The 16425-nt window shown below is 49.1% G+C and overlaps 1 protein-coding gene across 1 annotated transcript in view; it reads right to left on the bottom strand.

Annotated features, from left to right (window-relative positions):
• The window catches only part of RALGAPA2 (Ral GTPase activating protein catalytic subunit alpha 2), a 266689-nt gene that overhangs the window by 95209 nt on the left and 155055 nt on the right, over positions 1-16425 (bottom strand). Inside the window, exons 26-32 of the mRNA XM_072943695.1 lie at positions 16184-16242; positions 13394-13502; positions 9978-10088; positions 8648-8716; positions 8198-8332; positions 5278-5461; positions 503-1274 (exon numbers count right to left, since the gene is read on the bottom strand). Coding sequence (XP_072799796.1) covers positions 503-1274; positions 5278-5461; positions 8198-8332; positions 8648-8716; positions 9978-10088; positions 13394-13502; positions 16184-16242 — 1439 coding nt within the window. The remainder of the gene's footprint in view (positions 1-502; positions 1275-5277; positions 5462-8197; positions 8333-8647; positions 8717-9977; positions 10089-13393; positions 13503-16183; positions 16243-16425) is intronic.

Here is a 16425-nt window from a genome sequence, read left to right as displayed (position 1 = left end):
CTGCTGTGAGACCCTTTTCCCCACCTCCGTAGCTCAGATCCGCCCCTTCCACAGGGTCCTCCCCATCGCCCCGCACTTCCCAATGGGCTGAACCCTCAAGTCACAGCATCTTTCATCAGAGGTGTACAGAGCCTGCTGCCCCCACCAGCGCTAAGGACAGACGGTGGCTTATTCCATCTTTGTCGTCCATCTGCATTTTTCCCAAAGGCAGAAGGAACAATGGACACACAGCCATAATTAAAACACACACATACACACACACACAAAGTAAATGTTTGATACCCTTAAAAGTACACAGCAGATGCCTGGAATTCAATCTGTGCATCAGTACAGCACAGTTGGCCAAATTTCTAGCTTTAATTTAGCATAAAATAAGCTCTCAGCGCTGAAGCAGAGAAAAATCTCCACTTCTGCTCTCTGCTTCCCAGACCCCAAACTGATGTAAAGAACAAGCCCACAAAAATTGCGATGAAATAACCGAAGGTCTAGAGGCGGCCATTACCTTCTGTCCCAAGAATTCATTCCCAAGTCGTCAAGCAACAGCCTGCAGAAGTAGAAGGCCCCCCGGGGCCCCACGGCGGGCGGCTGCTCCTGGCTGGGGACTCTCATGGCGGAGCTGGAGTTGCATCTCCGGACGTACTCGTCCTCCTGGGCGTTCTGGCGCAAGATGGCCTCGATGATTTCCTTCTCTTGGTCACGGCTCATCCCACACGGGGGTGGGGAAGGCTCGTTGAGATTTAGCTGTGACGGTAAAAGGCATTCAGGGCTCGTGTGACCAATGTTTTCCAGCAGCTGGTCGAGGACATCCTCTCCCTCCTCTGCCTGAGAAAGCTCCTTCTGAGGTCCGGAGGCTGGATGAGGCCAGCCAGAGATCGGGAGAGAGGGGCTTCTGCCCTCGCGTGCAGAGCAGCCTTGCAGAGGGCCGTAGAGCAGCTTCCCATCCCAAGAGTACTTCCCTGAGACGTCCCTCACGATGACCCGCACGTCGGAGAGGGCGCCCGCTGGCGAGCCGCCCGCAGGACCGTCCGCGGGCGTCTGCAGGCAGGAGATGAGGGTGCTGTCGTTGAACACGAACAGCTGCAGGCCGGGGCTCCTGAACACGTCGGGGGAGAGCTCGGCCGCGCCGGCGTGCGCGTTGTCGTGGTTCTCGCTGACCAGGCTGTGCAGCACGGCCGGGCCCCCGCGGAGCGGGAAGTGGCCCAGGTGGTTGACCAGGTGCGCCATCACCATGCGGGCCGTCAGCGGGATCAGCTCCAGACTCCTCCTCTTCCTCTCTGCCGGCGGAGGGAGCATGCAGAGACAGGGGGAGGGGAGGTTACAAGCGAGCAGCACCAGCTCTCAGCCTGCCCTGGGGGTTCGAGGATTTCAGTCTGGGGGCTCTTTTTGCCTCTTTTTTCTTTTTCTTTTGTTTTTGACATGAATTCTACTGGAATGTAAAAGTGCAATTTAAATAGACTGCTGAAAGAACCCACTTACATGAAAACTTCATTCTGACAGGGACACTGAAAAATGTGTAGCTATAGCAATAAACCAGAGAAAGATCCTGGTCCTCAAGGAGCCAATGGCTCGAGGATCTCCGGGGGGAGGATGTGCAGCTCGAGGGGACGGCAGAGCTGGGGTGGGGGGTGTGGGACCAGGCCAGGGAGGTGGCCTCACTTCCCTCCGTGCAGAAAGGGAGACACTGATATAACGGAATGAATCAAGCCATTGACTACTTAAAAATACTTGAAGCTTTTTCAGGAACTTCCATACTGTTCTCCATAAACTGGCTGCACAACTTACATTCCCAGCAGCAGTGCAGGAGGGCTCCCTTCTCCACAGCCTCTCCAGCAATTATTTGTGGACTTTTTGATGATGACCATTCTGACTGGTGTGAGGTGATACCTCATTGTAGTTTTATTTGCATTTCTCTAATAACTAGTGATATTGAATATCTTTTCATGTGCCTGTTGGCCACCTGAATGTCTTTGGAGAAATGTCTATTTAGATCTTCTGCCCATTTTTTGATTGGGTTGCTGTTTTTTTACATATATACAAAGATTCCTTAAAAAACAAAAAATAAAGTTACCATATGATCCAGCAATCCCACTCCTGGGCATATATCCAGAGAAAACTCTAATTTGAAAAGATACATACACCTCAATGTTCATAGCAGCACTGCTTACAATAGCCCAGACATGGACGCAACCTAAGTGCTCATCAACAGATGACTGGATAAAGAAAATGTGGTATATACATACAATGGAATATCAGCCATGAAAAGTAAGAAAATAATGCCATCTGCAGCAACATAGATGGACCTGGAGATGATCATACGAAGTGAAGTCAGTCAAAGACAAATACATATTGCTTATATGTGGAATCGAAAAAAATGAACAGTGCAAATGAACTTATTTACAAAACAGAAACAGACTCACAGACATGGAAAGCAAATGTATGGTTTCCAAAGCAGAAAGGGTGAAGGAGGGATAAATTAGGAGTTTGGGATTAACAGATATAAAATAGATAACCAACAAGGGCCTGCTGTGGAGCACAGGGAACTATATTCAATGTCTCGTAATAACCTATAATGGAAAAGAATCTGATAAAGAACAGATTTATATATATATATATAAAACCGAATCACTTTGCTCTACTGAAACTAACACTACATTGTAAAGCAACTATACTTCAATTAAGAAATGGTAAAAATTAAAAAAATAAAAAATTAGTATCTGAAGCCACTTGCCTTAGGATCATTGTGACTATGCCTTGCTGTTGGGGCATTTTAATATTTAACAGAACCTGGTCTATTAATAATTCATGGAATGCCTTAGAAGGCTTTAACTAAATTTGTAGTTGGTTAAATGCCCATGAGCAACTAATTTACAAAATTTTTCAGACTTCAAATGTATAGAGAGACTGACAAAAGCATGTAAAAGTGGGCCGTGTGAAACATTTGGGGTATAAGGAAGAAAGACTAACTCCACAAGAATGGACTGAAATGACTACTTAAGCTTGAGAGCAGTTAAGAGAAATTTTAATCTACCAAATTCTCAAAAGAATCGTGCGTCACACTAAGAACAAGTGATAATGGAAAGTTCTAATAAAAAGAAAACACCAGACAGTTAAATAAACCAACATTTATCATTTGGGCTTAAAGGGTTAGGAGATACTTGGTTTCTAAGTTCACAAGAGAATTTAAAATCTCTTTTGCCACAGAATTTCACAGTCATTTTTATACCACAGAACTGTGCTGGGACAAGTCTGCATGAAGCCCCGAGGTTCTCTGGAGAGTGAATATTCAAGTCAGAGACTGTTGTATATTGAAAGAAAGTGGCACAAAAATTTAGATGTGCTAATTTTAGGTTTGTCCTTTTTCATTAACCTATTCGTCTTCTGCCATTTTTAAGTGACGGGTCATGGTAAGGGGCGAACCTGTTTCCGGGACAGCCCCGTGGGTTGCCTTTAGGGGAAGTAAGTTAATTTTCTTATGACATGGACAACAAGGTAGGAGACAACAGAGAAACAGATCCAGGGTCATTTTATTATTTAAAAAAATGTTTTGAATTTACAACTAGGGGGGAAAAAATCAAGAAAAGACTGCAGTTTGAGAGAACAGCAGAACACCAGCAGAGGACAAGCAGGTGATTCAGAGACTGGAGGGCACGCAGCAGGAGTGTGGACTGTGCCCCGTCGCCCCGCCAGCCACACGGCCCCAGTCAGGAGGGTCTGCTCTCCTGCAAAACCTCCATGTGAAGAAGGCAGCGTTTCAGGAACCTGGTCATTAAGTCTTAGACTGAAAGTCCACCTCCATCACTGCCGACCTGGGCACCCTTGGGAAAATCCCTCCCGTTTGCTAAAACTATGACGGGCTGCTCCGGAGCCCCGCTCCCATCTGGCCCCCACTCCCGGCCCATCCCCCTCGGCCTGAACTCCACTCCGACTCTGCAGTCCTGAGAGCACAGCCTGGACCCCGGACCCTCACTGGCGAGTGCCTGCCGAGTCCTTCCTCCCTCTGCCCAAGGCCCCACCCGGGATCTGTCTCGGCACTCCCAGGTCACCTGTTCACACTGTCTGGCGACAGACCAAGCACTCTGTCCAAAGTACTCGGTCAGACCCACCACCAAACACTTCTTTGGAAAATAAAACCACTCCTGTTCTGGTTTCACCCTCCATGAGCTTCTGGAAGCACCTGTCTCTGCCGGCCTTCCTCGGCCGCCTGTCTGCCTTCTTCCCTCGACCTCCTAGAAACGACACCTCTCGGTTCTCCGTCCGTTTTCCAGATTTTGCTTTCCTGGTGATGTCCCCTCATTCCCTTTCCTTTAAGGAATTCCTTAAGTTCTATTCTATCCCCAAGGTTCCATTCTTAGGCCTAGGTTTTAGCCTGCTAAGTCCATAAAATTTTCACGGATGATTTGACACTCCATACCCACTTTTTTTTTAACTTTCAATTTTTGAGACACTTGAAAATGCACCTGTACTTGTAAGAAATAATACAGAGTGATCCGGAATATCCTTCACGCAAGCGGTAACATCTTGGATGGTGACAGTACAGTATCACAATCATCACTGAGACAACGCATCAGGATTCAGAGTTCACTAGTCTTACATACACTCATTTGTGTGTGTGTGTGTGTGTGTGTGTGTGTGATTCTACGCAGCTTTATCACACGTAAAGAAGACACACCCGCATCTTGACTCATCTTCCAAGGCCTAGGGAGGGGCTCTTGTCATCCAGGGAGAAGGGTGGTGGAGGGGGACACGCGCAGCCTCCCAAGTCCTGACAACACCCACACACTCTCCGGCGGGCCCTCTGCTCTGAGATCAAGTCTCACGCTGTGGCTCGCAAACTCCCCTCTTTCTTCGTGAAGCCCTCCTAATCTGGAACACTCTACCAGTGCCTTGCAAAGTCTGCCCATCCTTCCAGGTCTGGCTTAAGTCCTCCGTGGAAGCCCCCAAGGTGCTCCAGGGCCACATGTGAGTCCCTCTGCCTTAATCCTGTCTCTCCCATGAGATGAAAGCTCCTTGGGGACAGAAAATGAACTGGTTTTGTGGGTTCTCTGGGTCTGAGACATGCAGGTCTTCAATAATACAAAATTTAACCAGGATGGGACAAGAAGGGGGAGGAGAACAAAAAAGGACAAGAAACAAAGAAGGAAGAATTTGCTATCACAGAAACCTCTAGAAACCCGGATTTCAGCACTAGATTTTTAAAAAATAACACAGCAAGTGTGAACACAAGGCTGCCACCTTCCCTTTCTTGCTCATGGTAATGAATATTCTGGAGACTCTTACCCTCTTCAACAGTAAGCAGGTTGCCCAGCTCTGCTGATGAAGGATACTGAACCGGCTCAGAATTCTTCACGTTGGCCAGGGGCAGGAAGGGGTCGTAGTCCGTGGATGACAGGTCAGCCAGCGTCAGGGTTTTGTGGCTCTGTTGGGTGTATGTGCTCGAGCCACAAACGCAGCAGTGCAAAACCTGCCAAAAACAGAAGGGAAGGTGCGTTGCGGGTGCCGCCAACCTCCTGTCTCCTGACGATCTGTCCAACCACAATGGCACTTAGGTAGGCCTCCGGCCTGGTAATTCCTGAAAACATGGAATCCTTCCCCTCTAGAACGCCTTCCTGCTATTAGCAAGTGTATCTTGCTCCTTTCACGTCAATGTCAGTAAGTAAAAGGAAAGGAAACGTCAACAAGAGCTTATTTCCCTATTCTGTGCAGTCAGTCCTGCTCTGGTCCACAGAGGCAGCACGAGGGCAGGGAGCCCAACCAGGAGATGCGGACCAGCCGGGGGATGAGGACCAGCCAGGGGATGAGGACCAGCCAGAGGAATGAGGACCCAGCCGGGGAATGAGGACCAGCCAGGCGAATGAGGACCCGGCCCGGGGATGAGGACCAGCCAGGGGAATGAGGACCCAGCCGGGGGATGAGGACCAGCCAGGGGAATGAGGACCCAGCCGGGGGATGAGAACCGGCCGGGGGATGAGCTGCAGATAACCCACCACCCAGGCTGGAAGGCAGAGAGGGAGCAATTAGCAGAGACCCTTAGCCTAGCTGATAAATGTTAATGAATCTGAATTTGTGTAACTCACAACCCCATGACTTGGAAGAGCTAATACAATTTTTAAAAGTATAATTAATGCAATAAATTTAATACAAATTAGTTTCCTGAAAGCTCACTGCTTGTTAACCAATTACCGTTGACTGAAGGCCTGTAAGCCAGGCACACAAACCATCTTGAGTATGCCAAAGCGTATAAATGAGCTAATAACTGTACTAAAGTTTACTTTTTTAAATCGTAAATTCAAGATCATTAATTCAAAAACCTGATTTTTATGAAGACGAGGATAGCACTTTAGAAACTAAGGAAAGATCACTTTTGGGGACCTGCTCTGATCTGCCCCAGGCAGGACGCCGTGGGGTCAGGCTGGGCGTCTCCCGAGTTAGTTCCCTCTACCTGTGTGGCCTCGTGGGGACTGGAGGAGGATGGAGGCACATGTGGCCTTTGGACACGGCTGAAAAGTACTGCAGTCAGCAGGGGACAGTCACCTGGACACCTCTTCCCAAGAAAAAAGCTGTCTAGGAAACTTAGGGTAGCTTTCTTATTAATATAAAATTTGTTTTCCAGTCTTCAAGAGAATTAATTTCTTTAGTTAAATGCCATAAATATAAGAAATACAAATTCAAACCACAATGCAATACCACTGAATTCCTGCCAGAGGCGAACAGTCAGCAAGAATGTGGAGCGGCCGCAGTTCGCAGACACCGCTGGTGACAGTGGACATCTGCACGCCACTCTGGAAGAGCACCAGGCGCCCGCTACTGCAGCAGAACACGCGGATTCCAGAACTCCACTCCCAGGTGCACGCCCGGCAGAAACGCATACACGTGTGAACCAAAGGACTGTGACTCCCAGGGGACGGTATGAGTCCACACGGTAGCCACAGCCCTGACAGCGGTCACTGGGGTGCGTGCGGAGCAGACACAGTGGGGCTCCTGGGGTCTGGGGATGCTCTGTTTCTAGACCGGGACCTGGTTTGGTGGGTGTGCTCATGTTGTGAAAACCCACCAAGCTCTCACTTATGACTGACGGGTGCACTTTCCTGGGTGCAGATTAAACTTCAACAAAAAAAGGTTTCCTTTAAAAATACAATAAAGAATTATTCAATAAATTTATGTATCATGTTAACTATAAAGTACTTGTTATATTGGTAAAGCAATTTTAACAGAAATGTTTTAAGAAAAGAGAGGCTAGAAAAGAGAAGAATTTAAATGACTGTGGCTACTTCAGCTGGTCAAGCCATCTAGGCTTCTAACACACCAGGATGACAGAAGAATGGCTCATCTGAACACAGCTACTACAATATTTGACAACTGAAGAAACCATTTAACAATACGTAATACTTTTTGGTAGAATTTCAACCATGACTAAGTGAGTTTGTTTTTTTTTTTTTAATTCACTTTAAAGTGAGGCAACAAAGTGATCAACTAATGACTTGGAAATCTTTTTAAAAAACTATTGTTAAAGGTTTCTTACTACAAAAATAAGCAACAGGATTGTCCCTACTTAACAGTAATTATTCAAACAACACACAGATAATAGACAGGCAGACAGACAGGTAGATAGACAGATGGACAGACAGACAAAGGCTTTCACAGGACGGGCTGTGAGGCCTGTAAGGAAGGCTGGTATAAAGGGTCCAGAGCAAGCGCCACAGCCGGTCAGCAGGCGGCGGTGAAATTCGAGTGTTTTAAGTGCTGTGAGATCGATGAGGCTGATTGCTTTGATGTGATATACTGTCTTTCCTTAATTTATACCCTAAGATTTTTTAAAACAGATTAGGGGGACCATTGTACGTTTTCTTCCTTTGATTTTGTCAAATGAAGGCTATGGCTATTCCTACGATATAAACGGTTCCTTTCAAAATAAAGCAGGTACCGACCAGGCTCCACGCACAAGGGGCCCTGAGCGCAGTGCAGCCGGGTCCAGACGGCAGAGGAACGCGAGCCTCGCGCGCCGGGGAGGTGCGGCCACTCTATGACCACAGCTGCTCCGTTTTCACTCCAGAAGTCATTCCTTTCCTTTAAAATGTTTGCCCCCCAAAATCCTTGCCGAAAAGGCAAAGATAAGTAAATAAATGCAGAAAACACGGTCCGATGATTGTGGGATGTGTAGGTGCGCAGTCGGCGCCCCCGGGGCACAGGGGAGACTCACCCTGTAGACGTAGTCCAGCAGGGGGGCTCGGGGCGAGGGCTGCTCCAGGGCCGCCGTGCACACCGGGTGGAGGAGGGCGCTCAGGGGCAAGGCCATGCACCAGTCCAGGAGGCAGAGCAGCAGGGACACGATGAGCTGGAGAGGAGGCAGACCCTGCGCCTTACTCTGCAGCCTCTGCAACCCCCCACGTGTTCCCTACCAAGGACCACAGCACTGCCCCACGTGCCAGCAACGCCCAGGACATACGTGTGCGGAAGGACTGAGCTTGAATTATCTAGGATAAATTGTTTACCATTTATTCTTATTTACAATGAGCAAGGGCTTCACAGGGAGGCCGTGAGGCCCAACACAGAGGGCACGACAAAGGCCGCCCCTCTGTGGGGTATGGTCTACCGCTGTGTCTCGTATTTCCCCCAACTCCAGGGGAACCTCAGCTCGTGGGCTGCTTACCTTCTTATCGGCTTCCACTGAGGAGTGCTCTGCACTGGGCAACAGAAAAGCAATTGTGGCCACAAGGATCTGTGCCAAAGACAAATACCCAGTCAAACAGACCGTAGTGAGGATTTTGGGAGCCATGTATGCAATCGGAGTCCCGGGATGGCCCTGCCACTGAGCCCAGCCTGGTGCCAACTCCTAGAGGAAGCTGACAAAAAGCCAAGAGTCATTTTAGAGGTGTGTGTGCTCCTGAAAACCAGCAGAAGGCAATGGGGCCAGGCTGGTGGCAAAATCAGGGGCATCAGAGAAAGGAGTATGTCTCTCTGGACTCACACAATTTCCATCATCGGTCTCCAGGCTTTTCACAATGAAAGCAAAAAACACTTCCAAAAATAATTAAGAAAATGCTCCCGTTTGATAATTTTCTTGTAAATTACTCTGGGTCCCTGTCCGCCTATGGTCCCGGGGGAACAGCACCCTCTTCATTCCTACAGGTGTTTCCATGTAGGTGATAAATTATACAGCTGCCCTAAAAACCCGACTTGACTTTCTGCAGCATCTTATACTCCTATTGTCCGAAGCTCTACCTCAGTCTAGGTCCCTCAAGGTCGAAAATCACTTGTGATTTCTGACGGCTCTCCGAGAGAACAAAGTGACCTCACCGGTGAAATTTATCTAGGGCCGAGAGAAAAATCAATATCACATCTTCTCTCTCCCTGAGATACCACGTCTGGATGTGTACACAGCAGGGCGTGTTTAAAGAAGCGCAGCTACAGAAGCCGGCGGGGATGCGTGCGCCTCACCACTAGGGTCCTGCTTCTGCACCAGCCGGCGCCCCCCGACAGCCCTGACCTCGGGGGCACGCTCGCTGAGAAGACCCTTCCCGTTCCCTCTCTTCCACCAACTACCCCACAGAGGGGTGCGAGTCGCAATTTCGTTACAGCTGGGTAATCACGCTGCGGCAGAGCAGGGCCCTGTTTTACACAGCAGCCCCTCCCCGCCCCCCGCACACAGGGCATCGCAACCAGCTGCCTGCTCCTCGTTGGCACCATCCAAATTACTCGGGATGAATGAGGCCCAGTCTACAAAAGGCCTCTTTGTTGCGGTCGTGTCTGCCTTTCCAACCCCGCCACTGTAAGACTGCCCTGGAACACTGGTGGCTTCTTACGCAGGGCCTGGAATCACAGCTGAGAAGAACCAGGGCAATTTAATCTTAAAATGGGTGACTCGCGTGGCAATTTAACAGTCGGCCCTCTAACAATTGTTTGAGTATCCATAGTTAATTAAGTATCAAATATAATCAGAGGAAACGCTTGTGTTCTAGCATTACAGGAGGAAGACTTACTTCTGCAATTTTCCGAGGCAGAGAGGTTTCAAAGACCTGAAGCTTTTCCCAGTAGGAAACCAGCAGCTGAAGGACGTCACAGGCTACCTGGGCCACGATTTTGTTAGGAAACTGTGAAAACAGACAAACAAAAAACCACACATCCCCAAGCTAAACAACCTCACTTAGCACGGACGCTATTCCCAAAGAAGAACAAAGTAGTTCTTTCCCTCCAGCACTGTTTAGGGATGCATATCCTGGTTCTGCATTAAATGTAAGAAAAGTGCATCCTGTTCCCAGACGGTCTGTGCATGATCCCCGTTCTGCAACTGCCTCTGTCTGGACTGGACTGGACTGTGTTAATGTCCATAACGTTCTACAGAAACATGTCACCATCGTGCAGTCACCTGGAAAGTAAAGCCACAACTTCAAGTACCTTATTCAGATCACATAAATGACAGTTCTGGCAACGGGGGGAAAATAAAACATAGTACATTGTTGAGCATCTCCTGGGTGCCAGACCTTTTCCAAGAACTGACTCATTTTCGCATTGATAATTCTGCACTGACAGCTCTGAAGGTACACATTCCCTTCATTTTACACGTAAAGAAATGAGAATGGACCCAAAGACTTTCTATACTATGACATTAAACTTAACATACAACTGTAACATTCTAAGAAATGCTAGAAACGTGGCACTATGGGAACAGAATTCAAAGTTACGTAGATTCAATAACTGAGTATGTTTTCTGGGTCTGGCGTGAGTCCAGGGTCCTCTTCCATTTCTTGTGAGACAGCATGTCAAGGGGACGGTCCCTGGAAGGACTGCTGGCTGGGGATGTGTGAAAGGGATGACGATATCCTGACCATGGTGGGCCTCTGCCCATTCCTCAAACACTCTGCCTTATTCCTGCCTCAGGGCCTTTGCACCTGCTCCTTGCTCCACCTGGGACACTCACTCCCCAGGTCTGTATTTGGTTGGTGCTGCCACATCTTTCAGATCATGGCACCAGATGTCCTCTCCCCCGTGAGGCCACCATGCCTGTCCAAAGGTGTGGGGCCCACCCCCTGCAGCCCTTCGGTTTCATCCCACTGCCCTGTGGAGTTTCTGTATTGCACTGAGGGCTATCAGAGCTGAATGTCCCTGCTTGTCTGCTTGTTCTTTTGTGTTTGTTTCCCCACATCTTGTTCACCATCATATTCCTAGTGCCTGGCCCACCCCTGAGGGGGTCTGAGGGGAAGATGGAACACGAAGGGAGAGGAGGAATGGGAGTGGGCACTGGGTGTGTTTCTGCTGCATCTCAGCAGTCAAGTCATGGGGCTGAAACAAGGCTGGCATGGCTCTTCCTGCTGAGCTGGAGACAGACAAGGTGACCGTGGTGACATGAAGGGAGTGGCAGACAAGAAAGACAAGAGGGCTGTGGACAGAGAAGGATGAGGCTGGAGAGTTGGGGACAGACAGCAGAGAGATGGCCCCGCAGAGCAGGGAGGGTGGGCTGAGCCTAGGGGAATGCAGGGGCGGACAGCACCCTTCCAGGCAGCGGGCCGGGCACAGGCACAGAGGCAGGCAAGGTCGCTGTGTGTTACTGACACATGGAGCATTTCGGGGCACGTGGGGAGGAAATCACCCACTCACTGGCTCACCTAGCGCAGGTTCACGGAGTCCCCACCACATGCCAGCACTGGACTGAAAGCACAGGGGACAAGGCGTACGGGGCGAGGCAGTCCCTGCTCTGAAGGAGCTGACAGCTCAGGGCAGTAGGCAGGTCCACGCTGAATGCACTGGTCCGTGAGGCATGGGGTTAGGCCTATCTGTGGATGGACCCCTCTGGCAGCCACATGGACCAGAACTGAGGGTCCAGACTAGGGGCCGGCTGTGTAAGGATGGCCCTGGGGCAGCAGGTGGGAATGAGGAAGGCTGTTCAGGACTCTGAGGCCAGGACGGGCGGTGGGGAAAGGAGGGGAGACGGTCATGATGGCCCCTCAGATGGGCTGGGAGAAGGAGCGGCTGGTGGGCTGAGGGCCGGGGCTCAGGTCAGGCCCCTCTCAGTCGGGGTGCCTGGGAGGCAGGGTCAGGAAGCCTCCAGAGCCTGAGCTGACATTTCCACCCCAGTGCTGTCAGCCCACGTCCTGGGCAGAAGGCCGGAGTCTAAGTATGGCTCCAGCCGAGAACAAAGCACCCCCTCCCCACCACCCACATGCTGTCCCACCAGAAACAAAATCTCCGGTGGCTGGGCAGTACCTGTTCCCTCACTCCTGCGGCCACAGGCTGGTTTTTATCCACAGCCCCGGGGAGCATCTCCCTAGACTGCTGCCCGCGCCCTTCCCACACTGAGGGCACAGTCACGGCCAGGTCAGCCTTGCCAAGTGCTCCTGGAGGCGCGGCCACAGCAGAGCAGTGCCCAGAGCGGGGCGGGGCCCACAAGGCAGGGAGCCCCACCCCTGGGCCTCCAGCTCCTGCCGCCCCAAGGCCGGCCTGGGCCTCCCGCTCCTCTCCCTGCGCTCTCTTACGCTTAACGGGAGACCGATGTGACTGATCCCGGTCCCCTGACTTCTCAGCAGCTCAGGCTGTGGCAGGTTCCTGGGCCTTCCGCTTAGTCGCCCTCTCTGTTATTTCTAGAACGGGCAGAGCGGAGGCGTCTACGGGGGGAGGAATTCGACGGGACGGTCCAGGCCCGGTGCTGGGACCCCCAACAGAGCAGGGGCTCAAAGCATGGCAGGTACATTCTGTTCTGGGTTTTTTTTTTGCATAATTACAGAAAAATTAAAGCAGTTTTTGAAAATTTATAGGAATACTAAGACAGATCTGGCCCAGCGGGAGGCGAGTGCCCAGCAGGTGGCAGCTCTTCTTACCGACAAAGCGAAGGGGGAAGGACCCCCTCCAAGTGCCCGGGGCCCAGCGGACATGCGCTGGGGCGGCCACCCAGGAGCTATCCCGTCTCTCTCAGTCCTGCTGAACAGGCAAGGGCATGACATCCCACCTCCTGGTCACTCCGGCCAGCAGCGGACAGGCGTCCTGCTGACCACAGGAGCTGCCAGCCACCAGAGGAACCCCACTTGGCCCCTGGGCTTGGTCCACGGAGCTCAGGCTGTGGGCGGCCAGGCTGCAGCTGCCAGTGGGGAAGCAGCCATTGGAGGCCCCTCCCGGGACCCTCACAGGACGGTCAAGGTGGCTCTCAGAAAACAATTCTTGTTTGTTTAAAAAAGAAAGTCCTATTTATTTATTTTGATAGAGGTACCGGGGATAGAACCAGGACCTCATGCATGCTAAGCACACGCCGTACCAGTGAGCTATACCCTCCTGCCCAGAAAAATAATTTTGACTCGAAATCTCTCTGTAACGTAAGGGAAAACAGAGATCAGGCTAATTTGAACTAAAACGGTTGGACAGCTGGGATGCAGCTTAGCATCCAACGTGCAGGGTGAACTGGCAGTACCTTCAAAGTGACACCAATGACGTTGACAGCCTCCTTCAGCTGAGGGTGGCCTGTGCGCTCCGCGAGCTCCTCACATATCCAGACCCCCAGGGAGCAGATGGCGATGCATCTTTCGAAAAAGAAGAAAATCTCTCAGGAAATGTAATGCATTTTCTTAGTATTGTCAAATGACAAAATATTTCACATCTTGTTTACAAAGTCGCAAAAATTACAGATATGTTAACAAAATGTCTTCTTGAGAAAAAGATAAGGTACCCTCAACAGACCAGTTTTCAGGACAAATAGAAATATTGGTAGTGGTTAGTAATTAAATATTTAATGAAATAGATGGTATGTATTGTCATAGCACACATACCACTTATTTTTGCTGAAATTAATTTTTTTTCATTGTATTGCTTCAAGGTAATTTTGAGGGAGAATCAGAAATACGAATCTTGGAAAATTGTTAGGAATTGAATTTGTAACTGGTCTCTTTATACAATAAAACACACAATGCCTATCACAAACAGTAGACACATCCTATATTTTAGAGTAAAGAATATCTGAGTAATAACTTTTAAAATAAGTTTTAGTCTTATTTATTTTAAGCAACGTGTTGAGACAAAATATTCTTTGTAAGTTGCACAGCCCTTTAAAAATTACCTTTCTCAATTACAGATCAATTTTAAATGTTAATTCTCTTTGGAACTGACGTATTCCACTACCTTCTGCAATGATCAAAAAGTCATATTCTTCTGAATTTTTTCTGAATGCCCATATATAAAATTAAAATGCTTGCTCCCCAACCTGCTCACTTGCAGAACAAAAAGGGTCTTCAAACCACTACTTGGAACGAGATGTTCGCTGTAACGCGTATACACTGTTCTTCGGAGTAAGAGGTCACATCGCGTGCCCATCAAACCCGACATACTGCATGGCTCTCCACACCCACCGTCCCTTTGTGGCCAATATAATTCAGCAATTAAAATCAATCTTTCTTGAGGTTCTAGAACCACCACATTTCACTGGCTTCTCACCTCTTTAAATCAGAATGGACTGCGTGCTTCAGAACAAGTTAATTAAAAACCCTTGGCGACCACGACACCTTCTACCAAAATGCACCCGGTAAAGGGGTGTGACTCCGCCCCAAGAGGCGCCGGGCACCTGCTGTTTCTCCAGCACCAGGGTCACGCAGGAGGAGCCCCACGCGACTCCAACCCTCGGCCTTCCCAGCTCCAGGCAGCTGTCTGCATCTCTCTCTTCTCTGGCCTAACTTCCGCTCTCGCTCTCAGTCTAGAAACCGCACTTTGCATCTTAGTTTGCGGTCATCCCCATGTACCCTGTGTTCTTTCAAAAAGCCTCTTTACTTTCCCCCAGCTTAACGCAGACTCTGGTTGTTCAACCCACTAAAATCTATATAACTTGGAATTATGCCCAGAATCCTATCTTTACGATTTTAAGAGTCGCTCTTCCTTTGTGTGCGCGCGTGTGTGTACATATGAGTGTGTGTTCTCGTATTTTTTTACAATCCATTAACCTATTTGTTAAGTGTAATTTGTCAGGAGCAAAGATCTCTCATTTCTAGGAACACCTGCATTTCTCTGTCACTGTTAGCCTTGCACCATGGAGAGCACTGCGACCCGTAAAATGGTTTTATAACCTAACCTGCTCTCACCTGCCTTGAGTCTTAAGCCACACTCGTGTACAACAGCTCTTCCCTGCAATTTTCTCTCTTTGAAATTCGTCATGTAACATTTCCATTTAGCGTCGTCCTATTCTGACACGTGCAGTCACCCCTCACGGCTAGGAGCTCCTGTCAGTCAGGGCTCTCTGTACCCCAAGGATGTCCTTTGTGATTGTGACTGAGTTTTATCTAACAAGACTCTTTTTCAACCCAATGGCAATTAACACTGTTTGCTACTATGCTATCTCATAGCACTCCAATTTATGAAACAAAAACTTACTATTTTGTCTTAACTTTAAAAAACTGTCATTCACAATCATAACTACACTTCGCTATATTCTCTCTCCGCTCTCCCCCATTTATTTGAAGCCGTGACCGTATTTCAGTCTGCTTGCTTATCTGCCTTCATACGACTTAGTTTCACTGCCTAACTCCTCTTACACAGCTAAGACAGACGGACCACAGCATACACACTTCTATTCCACTTCAACGCCACAAAATTTGGTTTTCTACTCTAAAGCAAAAGGGGAGGAAAGGGTACTGCCAAGACTCACTGAAAATTTTAATATAGTGAGTGTGGGTAAAGGAGGAATCAAAGATTTTCCCCAAGTTTCTGGACTGAAAATCTGGGAAGGCCCTGAGACGAAGTCAGGACAGTTAGGCTCCAGGGGCAGGTGCGGACTCACGGCTTCAGCTGCGCTTGTGTTAAGTCTGGGTGTGCTGATGCTGGCAGACGCAGCCAGAATGTTTGCAGACACTGTTGAACGTCTCCTGAGGTACAAGACAATCCCAGTGGAGGACGGCTAACTCACGTATCCACTATTTCTGCAAGTTTTGGTTTATCCTCCCTGATTAAAAATACCAGGGAATAAGTGTATGTATTTATAACCTTGCTTTTTCTTACCCAAAAGGGAGCACACCATAGAGAGTCTTCTGCACCTTCGTCCCTTCACTTAACAATGGCACCTTTGAAAAAGTTAAGCAAAGCATTTTCCCGACATAGCCCTTACTGGACTTTCCAGTGTGCGTAAGAGTAATGTGGCGGAATAAATGGTTTTAACATTCACTGATTACATATAAATGTGTATCTTAAAATTCTAAGCGTTTACCTGGCGTTCAGCACTTACCTGGCACATTCATTTGGCTCCTCTGTGGCATTCTTCAGTAGGATACTTATGAGGTAATGCTAGAAACACAAGACGAAGCGAAATAAAAGCTCTGCTCAGTAGTTGACTCCCCACATGTTCTGTCCATGTTCCAGGCAGTCAGGGTCTCCTGAAGCACTGGGGTGAGTGCTCTGGAGAGGCCCCCCCACCCCAGGGAGAATGTGGAGAAGGACGCGGGGCGCCGGGGGGGCGGCAGGATGGTC

The sequence above is a fragment of the Vicugna pacos genome, chromosome 19 (genome assembly GCF_048564905.1).
Source record: "Vicugna pacos chromosome 19, VicPac4, whole genome shotgun sequence".
Classification (NCBI taxonomy): domain Eukaryota; kingdom Metazoa; phylum Chordata; class Mammalia; order Artiodactyla; family Camelidae; genus Vicugna; species Vicugna pacos.
The sequence above is the reverse complement of the archived record's forward strand: the minus strand, read 5'-3'. Positions and strand labels throughout refer to the sequence as shown.